This window comes from Thalassophryne amazonica, chromosome 3 (assembly GCF_902500255.1).
Source record: "Thalassophryne amazonica chromosome 3, fThaAma1.1, whole genome shotgun sequence".
NCBI classification, from domain to species: Eukaryota; Metazoa; Chordata; class Actinopteri; order Batrachoidiformes; family Batrachoididae; genus Thalassophryne; species Thalassophryne amazonica.
In genome coordinates, this window is record NC_047105.1 from 26,156,820 (window position 1) to 26,171,222 (window position 14,403).

The 14,403-nt window shown below is 39.6% G+C and overlaps 1 protein-coding gene across 1 annotated transcript in view; it reads right to left on the reverse strand.

The window, feature by feature from the left end:
- The window catches only part of rspo4 (R-spondin 4), a 105,191-nt gene extending 92,727 nt beyond the window's left edge, over window positions 1-12,464 (reverse strand). Inside the window, exon 1 of the mRNA XM_034165957.1 lies at window positions 12,010-12,464. Coding sequence (XP_034021848.1) covers window positions 12,010-12,094 — 85 coding nt within the window. The 5' untranslated portion in view covers window positions 12,095-12,464. The remainder of the gene's footprint in view (window positions 1-12,009) is intronic.
- Window positions 12,465-14,403: the final 1,939 nt, after the last annotated feature.

Sequence of the window (14,403 nt, forward strand, 5' to 3'; positions counted from 1 at the left end):
ATATGGATGAATAATAAAACACATATAATCAAAGGCTATGAATTAAAAAAAAGTCAGTTGAATGTCTTGTATGCATGATGTGGTCTTATAATAAGCTCATAATTTTGTCAAATATGAAAAAAATTAATTATGAGAAAAATAATAATTACAGTTGTTGAAGTAAACATTATGAGACACTTTTTTCAATGGTTTCAATCTTAAACATGAGATAAACTGAAAGTTCTGATTATTAAAATCACAGCCATCAGTGGTGGGCATAGTTCTGCTAATCCGCTAACTGCTAATTAGCGAGTCTTACGTTTTCCTTAGTGGATTAGCTTTTCAGCTAACTTTGAAAACAATCAGTGGATCAGTTACCTTCCACTAAATTTTGTTCCGCTAACTTTAAGTCCGCTAAAAATTTTCTTGCTGGTAAAGTGAGTAAAGTTTAGCGGTCAAAACGTTTGGAAACCCTAAAATCATACGTTAGTTCCTGTCTGTTGTGTGTCTGCAACAGTCAGGCCGCTGTGAGGAGCTCGGCCCTCTCCCTTCTGAACACTCCCCTGCTTTCACTGCACATACGAGGTCTATTAGAAAAGTATCCGACCTTATTATTTTTTTCAAAAACCATATGGATTTGAATCACGTGTGATTACATCAGACATGCTTGAATCCTCATGGGCATGCGAGAGTTTTTTCACGCCTGTCGGTTACGTCATTCGCCTGTGGGCAGTCTTTGAGTGAGGAGTGGCCCACCCTCTCCTCGATTTTTTCATTGTTTAGGAATGGCTCAGAGACTGCTGCTTTGTTTGATCAAAATTTTTTCAAAACTGTAAGGCACAACTGAGTGGACACCAGTCGATAAATTCAGCTGGTTTTCGGTAAAAATTTTAACGGCTGATGAGAGATTTTGGTCTGGTAGTGTCGCCGTAAGGACGGCCCACGGTGCCTCACGGTGATCTGCGCTTCGAGGCGGCAGCGTCTCACCGTTTCAAGTTGAAAACTTCCACATTTCAGGCTCTGTTGACCCAGTAAGTCGTCAGAGAACAGAGAAGTTTCAGAAGAAGTCGGTATGAGGAGTTTATTCGGGCATTCCATTGTTAACGGACATTTTGTAATGAAAGAACATGCGGGCAGAGTCGCATGTCGGGCCGGACCCGACCGCGGGGGTCGTGACAGGAAAAACACCTCCGTTGGAAACCTTAACGGGCAAGTTGGAACATGCCCAAGCTGTTAAACAATTTCTCAGTTACTCACTTGTTGAAAGCCATCAAAAGCCGCCTGAATTTTAGAAATGGTTTTCAACACGGAGGTGTTTTTCCTGTCGCGGCGCACACACATTCGCCGAGTCGTCACGGAAACGACTCGGTGAATTTGCGCGCACGTCTTTCATTAAAAAATGTCCTTAAACAGTGGAATGTCCGCATAAAGTCCTCATGCCGGCCTCTTCTGAATCTTCTCTGTTCTCTCACGATGTCCTGGGTGAATTAAGCCTTAAATTAGGATGTTTTCAGCTCGAAACAGGCCGACGACGGCGCCTGGAAGCACTGCGCGACGTCCCGCTCCGTGGGAAGTCCTTACACTGACAGAAACACCCCATAATCTCTCATCAGCCGTTAAACTTTTCACCGAAAACCAGCTTAATTTCTTGAATAGTGTCCACTCGGATATTCCTCACAGGTCCATAAAAAATTTTGATAAAGCAATGCGCGCCGTCTCGAGCAGCGTGTGAAACAAAGGAATTCAGCTGAGAGGGCTGGACCACATCTCACTCGAGGCCTGCCCACAGGGAAATGACATCACCGACACGCGTGAAAAAACTCACGCATGCGAACGAGGGTTCAAGCATGATTGGTGTAATCCCACGTCATTCAAATCCATATAGTTAAAAAAAAAAAGTGTTGGTTTCTTATCTAATAGACCTCGTACGTCTTTTCGGAGCGTCAGCAGTAGTTCACAGATTATTGCCTCGTTTATGCTTAAAACTGCACTCCAATCATCATCTGTCTCAGCGACAGATATCTGAAGCTTTTGTGCACCAATTATTTCCACATAAATTGTGCATTAATTCATAATAAAAGGTGGGGGACCAATCAGAGTGCCACAGCAGCACCGGTGTTCTGTTGACATGAGCTCCCGTAGCATAAATCAACAGTTAATGTGTCTGCTTTAAAGACAGCGTGTACATGCACATCTTTACTTTTTTAAAGTGAAAAGCCACGTATTGCTGTATTTTTATACAAGGCAAAACGTACGTGGGTTTTCTTCGGTAGGGAAGCTCAACGCAACAGATGAGGTGTAGATTTTACCAGTCGCATTGAACGCAACACAGGTGAGCCGTTCCTGTGTTTATAAATACTGTATAATACAGAGATAAACTGTGACTATTACTACTGCGTTTTACTGCTTTTATAAAGATGAGGACCGTGTTTGGGATTTTATTTTTTATTTATTTATTTTTCATGCATTTGTTTTGTGTTTGTGAATGCAGCTCCATTAACAGTTTAGAAATATGATAAACTGTGACTTCTAATACTGGGATTTACTGCTTTTGATAAAGATCATGACAGTGTTTGGGATTGTATTTTTTATTGGATTATTTTTCTTGCATTTGTCTTGTGTTTGTGAATGCAGCTCCGTTAATGGATTATAAATATAGAATATAGAGTTAAACTGTGACTTCTAATACTGTGATTTACTGCTTTTTGTAAGGACGATGACCGCATTTGTGATTTTATTTTTTGTTTATTTATTTTTCGTGCATTTGTTAACGGTTTTGAAATATATAATACAGAGATAAACAGTGACTTCTAACACTTTGATTTACTGATTTTTATAAAGACGATGACCGTGTTTGGGATTTAATTTTTTTGTTCATGTATTTTTCATGCATTTGTTCTGTGTTTGTGAATGCAGCTCCTTTAACGGTCTATAAATATATAATGTAGCATTAAACTGACTTCTAATATTGAGATTTACTGCTTTTGATAAAGATGATGACAGTGTTTGGGGTTTAATTTTTTATTTTCTTGTGTGTTTGTGATCGCTTTTGAATTTAGCCAGCAGCCCTTGAGGTGCTTAAACTCGAAACTGGCTTATCAGTAGCCGGCAGTGTACCGAGTCAATACTAATGTTAGCGGTTAGCGATAACTTCCACCATTTTTTTTTTTTTTTTTTTTTTTTTTAAGTGGTTTATTGGTTTAGTATTATAAAAGTTAACTTCTCAGTTAGTGATTTAATGGTTATCGAAGCTAACTTTTTGGTTGCCTGTGCTCACCACTGACAGTTATGAATGAAATGTTTTTAGGTTAATATTATGAGATGAGTCAAAATATTGCTTTCCAAGTGATAATTTGCAAAATAGAAGTGCAAAATCTTGCGTTCATACTGTAATTCTGACTTTTGTGTCATTTTAGGACACAAATATATGAGCTTCAATCTCATAAATTTAACTTTTTAATAGCACAATTTTGCCTTAAGTTAAATGTGACTCATAATTACATCAATCATTGTATTATTTTTTTAAGTTTTTAATCACATAATGACTTAAATTCTAAAATTTTACACTATAATCTTGGTTAAAAAAAAAATCTCAGAATTTTGATTTACAGTTGAGGTTTTGTTCTTCAGGTTTTTTTCTTATCAATTAATTCCCTCGAGTTGATGTTGCTGTAATTGAAATTGAGTTTTCAACAGAGGTGCAGACAAAACAAATTTTAAAATGTCCTTTTGGATTGTGATTTTTGTGACAATTTTCTCTATTCTGATAATTTATATAATCAGAATGCATCAATGAGCATAAGTATTTTTTGCAGCGTGTCAAAAACATGGCTGTATACAGCCGCCGCTGCCGAGGCCACAGAGCACAAATTTACTTACCGGACCCTGACTGTGAATCTATTGTGTCTGCTTCTAGTTCTTGCCACATACATTACAGCTCATAAATTAACCGGCACTCTATTATGTTGGGGAAAACCTCGCCTCAGTTCTTCTTTGTACACCATCTGAAAACTGCGCTTGAAACTACATTTATGATGAAAGACCTTCACATGCCACGATGAGACAAAATTACACAAAATTCTGAGTGTAAACAGGTGGAACTATAATCTTTATTGGTGAAAATCTACATGACATTTTTTGGATTTATATACACTCAACAAAAATATAAACGCAACACTTTTGGTTTTGCTCCCATTTTGTATGAGATGAACTCAACTTTTTCCACATACACAATATCACCATTTCCCTCTAATATTGTTCACAAACCAGTCTAAATCTGTGATAGTGAGCACTTCTCCTTTGTTGAGATAATCCATCCCACCTCACAGGTGTGCCATATCAAGATGCTGATTAGACACCATGATTAGTACACAGGTGTGCCTTAGGCTGTCCACAATAAAAGGCCACTCTGAAAGGTGCAGTTTTGTTTTATTGGGGTGGGATACCAGTCAGTATCTGGTGTGACCACCATTTGCCTCATGCAGTGCAACACATCTCTTTCGCATAAAGTTGAAGAGAAGACCTCTCCAACGTGCCAAACGCCAGCGAATGTGAGCATTTGCCCACTCAAGTCGGTTACGACGACAAACTGGAGTCAGGTCGAGACCCGGATGAGGACGACGAGCATGCAGAGCTTCCCTGAGACGGTTTCTGACAGTTTGTGCAGAAATTCTTTGGTTATGCAAACCGATTGTTTCAGCAGCTGTCCGAGTGGCTGGTCTCAGACGATCTTGGAGGTGAACATGCTGGATGTGGAGGTCCTGGGCTGGTGTGGTTACACGTGGTCTGCGGTTATGAGGCTGGTTGGATGTACTGCCAAATTCTCTGAAACGCCTTTGGAGATGGCTTATGGTAGAGACATGAGCATTCAATACACGAGCAACAGCTCTGGTTGACATTCCTGCTGTCAGCATGCCAATTGCACGCTCCCTCAAATCTTGTGACATTCTGTGGAATTGTGCTGTGTGATAAAACTGCACCTTTCAGAGTGGCCTTTTATTGTGGGCAGTCTAAGGCACACCTGTGCACTAATCATGGTGTCTAATCAGCATCTTGGTATGGCACACCTGTGAGGTGGGATGGATTATCTCAGCAAAGGAGAAGTGCTCACTATCACAGATTTAGACTGGTTTGTGAACAATATTTGAGGGAAATGGTGATATTGTGTATGGGGAAAAAGTTTTAGATCTTTGAGTTCATCTCATACAAAATGGGAGCAAAACCAAAAGTGTTGCGTTTATATTTTTGTTGAGTATACTTTGACCCTACAAAACACATCACAAACATGGATTCAGCATGAAATCCTTTTCTTATTAAACAATACAAAATGATGAATTTTGTGATTCAGTAGATAAGTCATGAGCTTGCAGACTCTCACTGTGTGGTACATGAATTAAAGTTTTACCACTATAACTAGTATTTGTAGTACTCAGCCACAAAGAGGATCTGAGCTAGATCAGTGTGTCTGACATAAAATAATGTGAGTTTGGTGGCTAAGTGGTTTGGCACTTGGTTTCAGTGTAAAAGGTTCTTGGTTCAAACCCTGCCCCTGCCACATTTCTCCATGTACTGTGGAGTTGCATCAGGAAGGGCATCTGGTGTAAAACATGGTGCCAATTCAACATGCAGATCCACCTCAGGTTTGCTGTGGTGACCCCGAGTGCAAAACAAGCAGCCAGAGGGACTTTTACCTTCAGCATCAGTCCATATTTGAAACGCTTTCGTGAAGACTGCATCGTCTAAGTCTACAACGTATTACCAAAATGTTAGGGAAAAGAAAGGTCACAAGGCTGTGAAACAGTGTAAAAGCCTTAAGGCCTGGTCACACGGCATTCAACGAAGGGCAACAAAGCCCAAAGAAATCTGGACTTTCATTGACTTTCGTTGGCACTGTTTAACCTTCGCGTAGCTTCAGTACTGCAGCTGGCGCTTATATTTCATTTATATAAAGCTGCCTCAAGGCGCTTCACACAAGTAAGGTCCACATTTTGTTATATTACAGCCTTATTCCAAAATTGAAATTGAAAATCATTTTTTCCTCTCAGAATTCTACACACAATACCCCATAATGACAATGTGAATTTTTTTTTTTTGGCAATTTTTTAAAATAAAAAAAAACTAAGAAATCACATGTACATAAGTATTCACAGGCTTTGCAGTGGAGCTCAAAACTGAGCTCAGGTGCAGCCTGTTTCCACTGATCATCGAGATGTTTCTAGAACTTAATTGGAGTCCACCTGGGGTAAATTCAGTTGGTTGGATATGATTTAAAAAGACGCACACCTGTCTACATAGGTCCCACAGTTGACAGTGCATGTCAAATCACAAACCAAGCATGAAGTTTGTGATGAAGGAATGTGATGAAGGAATTGTCTGTAGACCTCTGAGACATGATTGTCTCAAGTCATAAATCTGGGGAAGGTACAGAAACATTTCTGCTGCTTTGAAGGTCCCAATGAGCACAGTGGACTCCATAAATGGAAGAGGTTTAGCTCCACCACGAGCTTCCTAGAGCTGGCGGCCCACCTAAACTGAGCGATCAGGGGAGAAAGGCCTTAGTCAGGGAGGTGAACGAAAACCTGATGGTCAGTCTGTTAGAGCTCCAGAATTCCTCTGTGGAGAGAGGAGAACCTTCCAGAAGGACAATCCACCAATCAGGCCTGTATGGTAGAGTGGCCAGACAGAAGCCACTCCTAAATAAAAGGCACATGGCAGCCCACCTGGAGTCTGCCAAAAGGCACCTGAAGTAAGTAAGTAAAGTTTATTTATATACCACATTTCAAGATAAAATCACAAAGTGCTTCAGATAAGAACAAAGAAATTAAATCTGAAGGACTCTCAGGCCGCGAGAAACAAATTTCTCTGGTGTGATGAGACAAAGTTTGAACGCTTTGGTATGAATGTCAGGCGGCATGTTTGGAGGAAACCAGGCACCGTCCCTACAGTGAATCGTGGTGGTAGCAGCATCATGCTGTGGGGATGTTTTTCAGCGGCAGGAACTGGGAGACTAGTTAGGTGTGAGGGAAAGATGAATGCAGCAATGTACAGAGACATCCTGGATGAGAACCTGCTCCAGAGCGCTCTTGACCTCAGACTGGGCGACGGTTCATCTTTCAGCAGGACAATGACCCTAAGAACACAGCCAAGATATCAAAGGAGTGGCTTCAGGACAACTTTGTGAATGTCCTTGAGTGGCCCAGCCAGAGCCCAGACCTGAATCTGATTGAACATCTCTGGAGAGATCTGAAAATGGCTGTGTACAGACACTCCCCATCTAAGCTGATGGAGCTTGAGAAGTCCTACAAAGAGGAATGGTCACAACTGCCCAAAGATAGATGCACCGAGCTTGTGGCATCATATTCAAGAAGAATTGAGGCTATAATTGCTGCCAAAGGTGCATCAACAAAGTATTGAGAAAAGAGTGTGGATACTTATGTACATGTGATTTTTTTTTTTTTTTTTTTTTAGTTTAAGTTTAATAAATTTGCAAAATTAAAAAAAAATCATGTCATTATGGGGTGTTGTGAGTAGAATTTTGAGGGGAGGGGGTGAATGTACTCCATTTTGGAATAAGACATAACAAACATAACAAAATGTTCTGTGAATGTTTTCCAGATGCTCTGTAAATGTTTGCACAAACTTTCAAGTAACTTAAAAAATTTAAAATGATTTAAAAGTTTGAGTTGTGTGTAATTCTGCGTTCATTGCACATACGAGGGCTGTCCATAAAGTATAGGTCCTTTTTATTTTTTTCAAAAACTATATGGATTTCATTCATATGTTTTTACGTCAGACATGCATGAACCCTCGTGCGCAAGCATTAGTTTTTCCACGCCTGTCGGTGACGTCATTCGCCTGTGAGCACTCCTTGTGGGAGGAGTCGTCCATCCCCTCGTCAGAATTCCTTTGTCTGAGAAGTTGCTGAGAGACTGGCGCTTTGTTTGATCAAAATTTTTTCTAAACCTGTGAGACACATTGAAGTGGACATGGTTCGAAAAATTAAGCTGGTTTTCAGTGAAAATTTTAACGGCTGATGAGAGATTTTGAGGTGACACTGTCGCTTTAAGGACTTCCCACAGTGCGAGACGTCGCGCTGCGCTCTCAGGCGGCGTCATCAGCCTGTTTCAAGCTGAAAACCTCCACATTTCAGGCTCTATTGATCCAGGACATCGTGAGAGAACAGAGAAGTTTCAGAAGAAGTCGGTTTCAGCATTTTATCCGGATATTCCACTGTTAAAGGAGATTTTTTAATGAAAGACGGGCGGACGGGTCCGCGCGTCGGGACGCAGCCGGCGCGGAGCGGCGGCACAGGAAAAAACACCTCCGTGTTGATAACCACTTGTAAAATCCAGGCGGCTTTTGATGGCTTTCAGTGGAGTGAGTATATGAGAAATTGTTTAACAGCTGGACATGTTCCAACTTGTCCTTAAGGCTTCCAACAGAGGTGTTTTTCCTGTGGCGGAGCGTCGCGGCAGCTGCGAGCCGACGCGCGGACCCGTCCGCACGTCTTTCATTAAAAAAAAATCTCCTTTAACAGTGGAATATCCGGATAAAATGCTGAAACCGACTTCTTCTGAAACTTCTCTGTTCTCTCACGACGTCCTGGATCAATAGAGCCTGAAATGTGGAGGTTTTCAGCTTGAAACAGGCTGATGACGCCGCCTGAGAGCGCAGCGCGACGTCTCGCACTGTGGGAAGCCCTTAAAGCGACAGTGTCACCTCAAAATCTCTCATCAGCCGTTAAAATTTTCACTGAAAACCAGCTTAATTTTCGAACCATGTCCACTTCAATGTGTCTCACAGGTTTAGAAAAAATTTTGATCAAACAAAGCGCCAGTCTCTCAGCAACTTCTCAGACAAAGGAATTCCGACGAGGGGCTGGACGACTCCTCCCACAAGGAGTGCTCACAGGCGAATGACGTCACCGACAGGCGTGGAAAAACTCACGCATGCGCACGAGGGTCAAGCATGTCTGACGTAAAAACATATGAATGAAATCCATATAGTTTTTGAAAAAAATAAAAAGGACCTATACTTTATGGACAGACCTCGTATTTCATATTTGCTGTTGTGGCGCTAAGATGGAAGTAATTGTAGTTGTTTTTTTTTTTACATTTGACATCTGAATTATATCACTGTTCTTGTAGAGCCTTAAACTCTTAAAAGACAATTTGTTAATCTAAAAATAAGGCTTTAATTGGTATTATGTCTTAAATTAGTTTATCAAAAGTCTTCAAAATGCTAAAACAAAAGTAGGATTTTATTCATGTTAACTTAATTTGACACTGCGATTAAAAATCCCCAAATACTGCAAGTTACAATCTTTTTTTTTTCTCCATTCTTAATAATTCAATGAAAGCCCCTCATGACGCTTCCCAAAGCGAGATAGCGGAACCAAGAAGTCTCTCTGGTTAGTTGTTGGATGCTTTGAACTGGCACAATGTAACTTGCGCATTGAATTGGGGAGGTGTGAAAATTGGCTTTTCAAAGAAAAATTTGCAGCGTAGCGTCAACCAGTAACCATGTTCATGTTACAAATAAATATTTGTCCCCGACCCTGAGCCATAAAAATAGTTTATTTTTCTTTATTTTTGGTTATTTTAATGTTCATCTTAAATTTCATTGAAACTGGCATTAACAAAAAGTTAATGTCAGTTAATCTATCTTTCCTTAAAATGTAGGAACCATGAATAAATAAATTCATTAAAAATGTGTATTTATTTATTTGGGGTCAGGGGAGTGGTGCATAAATTGTTCACATGCTCATAGGGAGAGCTTTAAGAATAACTTTGGGAAGAATAACCGGAATTAATTTTTGCCTGTCTTCATGCTGTGTCAATATTCTGGATTAAATTATTTTAGCCCCTGTGTTTAAAATTCCTGTCGTATTGGGAGTGATGGCAGCTTCACTTTGTTTACTTTTGAGCTAATGAACCAATTATTCTGAAACAGCTGAAATGTTTGGCTGCAGCAATAAAAGAACTGGATCCACTTTATTTAATATTTTCTTTTAACTTATTCATCTCTCTATCTTGAGAAACACTGGTGGGCAGGATTGATATTAAAATCCTAATGAACGCTGATCCAGGTTTCACCCAGACGTTGCCTTTAAAGTTGCCGTGTAATCATGCTGTCACAACATATTGGAGTGACTGAGTGAGTGGTGCTCGATGGCTCTCTCATCTTTCACCAATGCCTCACCTCTGCTCGCCTGATAAGCGGTCGGAAGCTGAAATGAGGATGTAACTGAGACCGGATCTCCCTCCATTAGCTGGAATTCCAGAGGACACCGAGTGTGGAGGGGGCACGTAACGTGTTCAGCGGCAGGTTCTGTTCAATGTTTCACAACAAAACCAGATTTATTTTTGATCCAGATTTAATGTGTCCTGTGGTGTGATAATCAAAGCCTTTCTGAGACGGGAGAAATCTCTGTGTGAGTTGTTAAAGAGCTTCTGAACAAGGCACTGGCTCTGATTCATTCTTTACATTTGGTTTTACAGTCAAAAATGTACATCTTAAAGATGGTTGTTGACAGAGTTTGACGGTTGACAGAGTTTTGACAGACGTGTCAGTCAGATGGGTCGCTGTTTATATTTTTACTGATGATCTGCATCTGCGGGAAAATTATTCCCGTTTATCTCTTGAACATTGCAAGATAAGTTTGTACTTTCATCGCTTTAAGATTCTTACCTTATGACATCACAGACGTGACAGTGAAATAGAACTCAGACTTGTTTTGTTCTTTAAACATTCTGTATTAAAGTGATTTGTTTATTCTTTAATTTGTCATCTAATATGAAATGTAAATTAGGCCTTCATTTAATAATTATCTTCATTGTGGTTTGTCAGACAATTATTTTAGCAGCATAATGATCAATCACACATTAATGTACAAAATATCAGAAAATGTCACAAAGATTAAAATATTTATTAATAAAACCACCCAATTAAGAATTACATACAATAAAGAAAAGTGTTCGGAGTCTTCAGAGAGACAGAGTTCAAATGAAGAACCAGAGAAAGGAATGATCAAAATACATTTATTTCTTTCAATCAGCCAATCATTAATCACCTCTTATAATTAAAAGGTTGCCCCCCGTTGTTTTTATGTTTACGTATACATTAGTCTGCAACATTTGACATGTATCTTTTATTTATTTTTTTGGTTCATAAGAAATCCATATTTATAATACATTTCTAGTATGTTTTTTTTTAAGTGTCTGTATGTTTGATCAGCTTTAATTTTCATTTAAGCACTTCTTTGTCCAAAAAGGAAAACTAAAAAAAAAACAAAACAAAGAAAAAAAAAACCCAGTTATGTTTTCATCTTTAACATTCATGCAGGCAGAAGCATTAGAAACTCTAAGATGATGCAATTTGAGTTCTGTGGCACAATGGATTCATGAAATTAATATTCATATTTTTAAGACAAAATGTCAGAACTTGTCCTATTTTTGATACCCGTCTTCAACCGCTCCCTGCTCAGACCCCAATGCTGACAATTATATGCTTTTAGTTTATTTGTGTTCCACAAAGCTTGTTTGAGGAACAGTGAACTGATATAAAATACTGTTGTTCATAGGATAATTAGGATTTTAAAGCAGACTTGTCAGAGGATCATTTGGTTTTGTTTGATACTATAATGCTGTTTTTTTTCTTAAGTGTATCAAGTTTTGGCAAATATTGTAAGTAAGGTAGCAACTTAAGCTGCAATGTCCTATTCTTGAGCTGTGTAAGAATTTTGTGAAAGTAGCCGACTGTTTTGCACTCGATTTTCTGATGTAATTCCATTCCTGAGAATGCGAGTAGCAAGGTCTTTGAACTTGAACTGTAAACTGAATTTGAACCCATCAAAAATAGTTTGCGCTGAGCCATCTTTGTGGCTAGATACGTGTGGGAGCTAATAATATTACCAAATTTGCTGTGACTGTAATTCTATTTCCAAAAAAACTGCCCGGTTAGTCTGTTTTGTTGGGGAAAAAAATCATTATAAACTAAAAAATAAATTATTCTTTTTAGCGGAGTACTTACCGCTTCTTTTCTGCACGATGCCGGAACCCATCCTGATCACTTCACATAGCAAGGATATCACAATGGCAAGGAGTCGCAAATGCATCTGGGCTGCTGGCGAGCGCCCACGTCAGCGCCAGGCTGCGGACATCTGCAAGGATTCCAGGAGTAGCAGGTTGAACGTTTATAGCCACGGTGAGGGACAGAAAAGGAAAACAATGGATGAGGGCTCTGGGTTTGTGTGAAAAGGGGATGGATGGAGAAGCTGGATCTGTTAGGCCTGAAGACGCGATGAAAACAATACGTAAAGGTGAAGGGAGAGAGCAGAGATAACAAATCTGTCTTTTCCTTTGTCTGGGGAAGACAGCCAGCCAGCCATAAACAAGAAAAGGAAAGCACGGCAGAGTCAGACAGAGTGGATGTGCGCGGCGCACAGAGCTTTGACCGCCTCCACAGACTGGCAGCTTGGAGGGAAACCTCACCATTTAACTACCACTGTCAAATTCGCCATAAACAAGCGCACTTTTCCTCCAGCCATCTTTAACCCTTTATGGGGCGCACTCTCAGGTCTTAAGTGATTCCATATTTTCAGCTTGATCTCTTGCCCACTCCTGCAGGCTCTATCTGTTGTTCTTCCATCTCTCCTTTTGTTTATTCTATTTTATTTATTTATTTTTGCCTGAATTGGGCAGATTTGTTTTCTGTAGCAAGCCTGTTAAATGTGGTTAGTCAATAAAGTTAATTCGAGTGCCCAAAAGGAAGAAAAACAGTTTAAGTGTACGTTATAGTTTACAATGTTTTTGCAGTTGATTCTTTGTGGTTGTTGAATGCGTGTGAATCAAAACTCCGACGTGAGGTTATGCTGATGTTTACCAAATTCTGAGGTACTGGTTTGTGGTCTTGAGTTGTCCAATTTCATTTAGGAGTAAAACCTCCGTCCAACTAGACGGGGGCATTCCGAGACCACATACCTATGTCAAGGGTGAACAATCATGACATTTTTTTATCCAGACTACGGACAAGTTCCATCAAGGTGAATGTGTTTGGAGAGAAATTCAGTGGTGGAATAGCTTGCTGTGTTAAATAATAATAATAATAATAAAAAATAAATAAAAACCTCCAAATATATCTATTTCACCAAATTTGGAGTGTATAGTGTAGTGTTTGAGAAACTGTTTGAAATACCACAGATTGTTCATGTAAAATAAGTAAATAAGTCAAGTCTGGGAGTGTGCACGGGTGTCCCATCCACCACATCACACAACCGTAGTGGAGCTGAGTAGCTCCTTCAGTGACAGACTGAGGCACCCTCAGTGCAAGAAGGAATGATACCGCAGGTCGTTCATCCCTGCTACTGTCAGACTGTACAATAACACTGTGAAATAACCATATGCAATAATATGTCCACAAATCATGTCCAATAACAACTTGTTTACAAATTCCAGCACTAGTGTCACCTTATCACATCTAAACTCCACTTCACATATTGTAAATAAGATGCTCCTATTTTTTTTAATTCCAATCATGTATCTATCTATCTATCTATCTATCTATCTATCTATCTATCTATCTATCTATCTATCTATCTATCTATCTATCTATCTATCTATCTATCTATCTATCTATCTATCTATCTATCTATCTATCTATCTATCTATCTATCTATCTATCTATCTATCTATCTATCTATCTATCTATCTATCTATCTATCTATCTATCTATCTAATTTCTACCTCATTTTCTTATTTTATTGTATTGTTACAAGTATTATTATTATTGCTTATCTTTGCACACAATGTTTGATACACATTTTCTTCTACTTGCACTCATCTTGTGTGTTTAATAAGAGCTGACGTATCTCTCTACTGAGAGATCAATAAAGTCTTATCTAATAAACATGAATCTCACCTCCAACAGAGGTTCAGGAATGTTTCACAGCGTGGACATGGAGCCGAAACTGGCAACCTGTGGTTAAAATCGTCTCACCCAAAATAAAAAGTTAATCCCATGTGATAATCCAACCACTGTGGTGTCCTGAGTTTGCCATGTGCTCCTGTGAGTAGTGAGCAAAAAAAGAAAAAAGAAATTAAAGTTCCCTGGAAAGGCTCCTGAAGCAGGGGACAGCATGGCCAAATCAATCAATCAATCAGTTTTATTTATATAGCGCCAAATCACAACAAACAGTTGCCCCAAGGCGCTTTATATTGTAAGGCAAGGCCATACAATAATTACGTAAAAAACCCCAACGGTCAACACGACCCCCTGTGAGCAAGCACTTGGCGACAGTGGGAAGGAAAAACTCTAACAGGAAGAAACCTCCAGCAGAACCAGGCTCAGGGAGGGGCAGTCTTCTGTTGGGACTGGTTGGGGCTGAGGGAGAGAAGCAGGAAAAAGACATGCTGTGGAGGGGAGCAG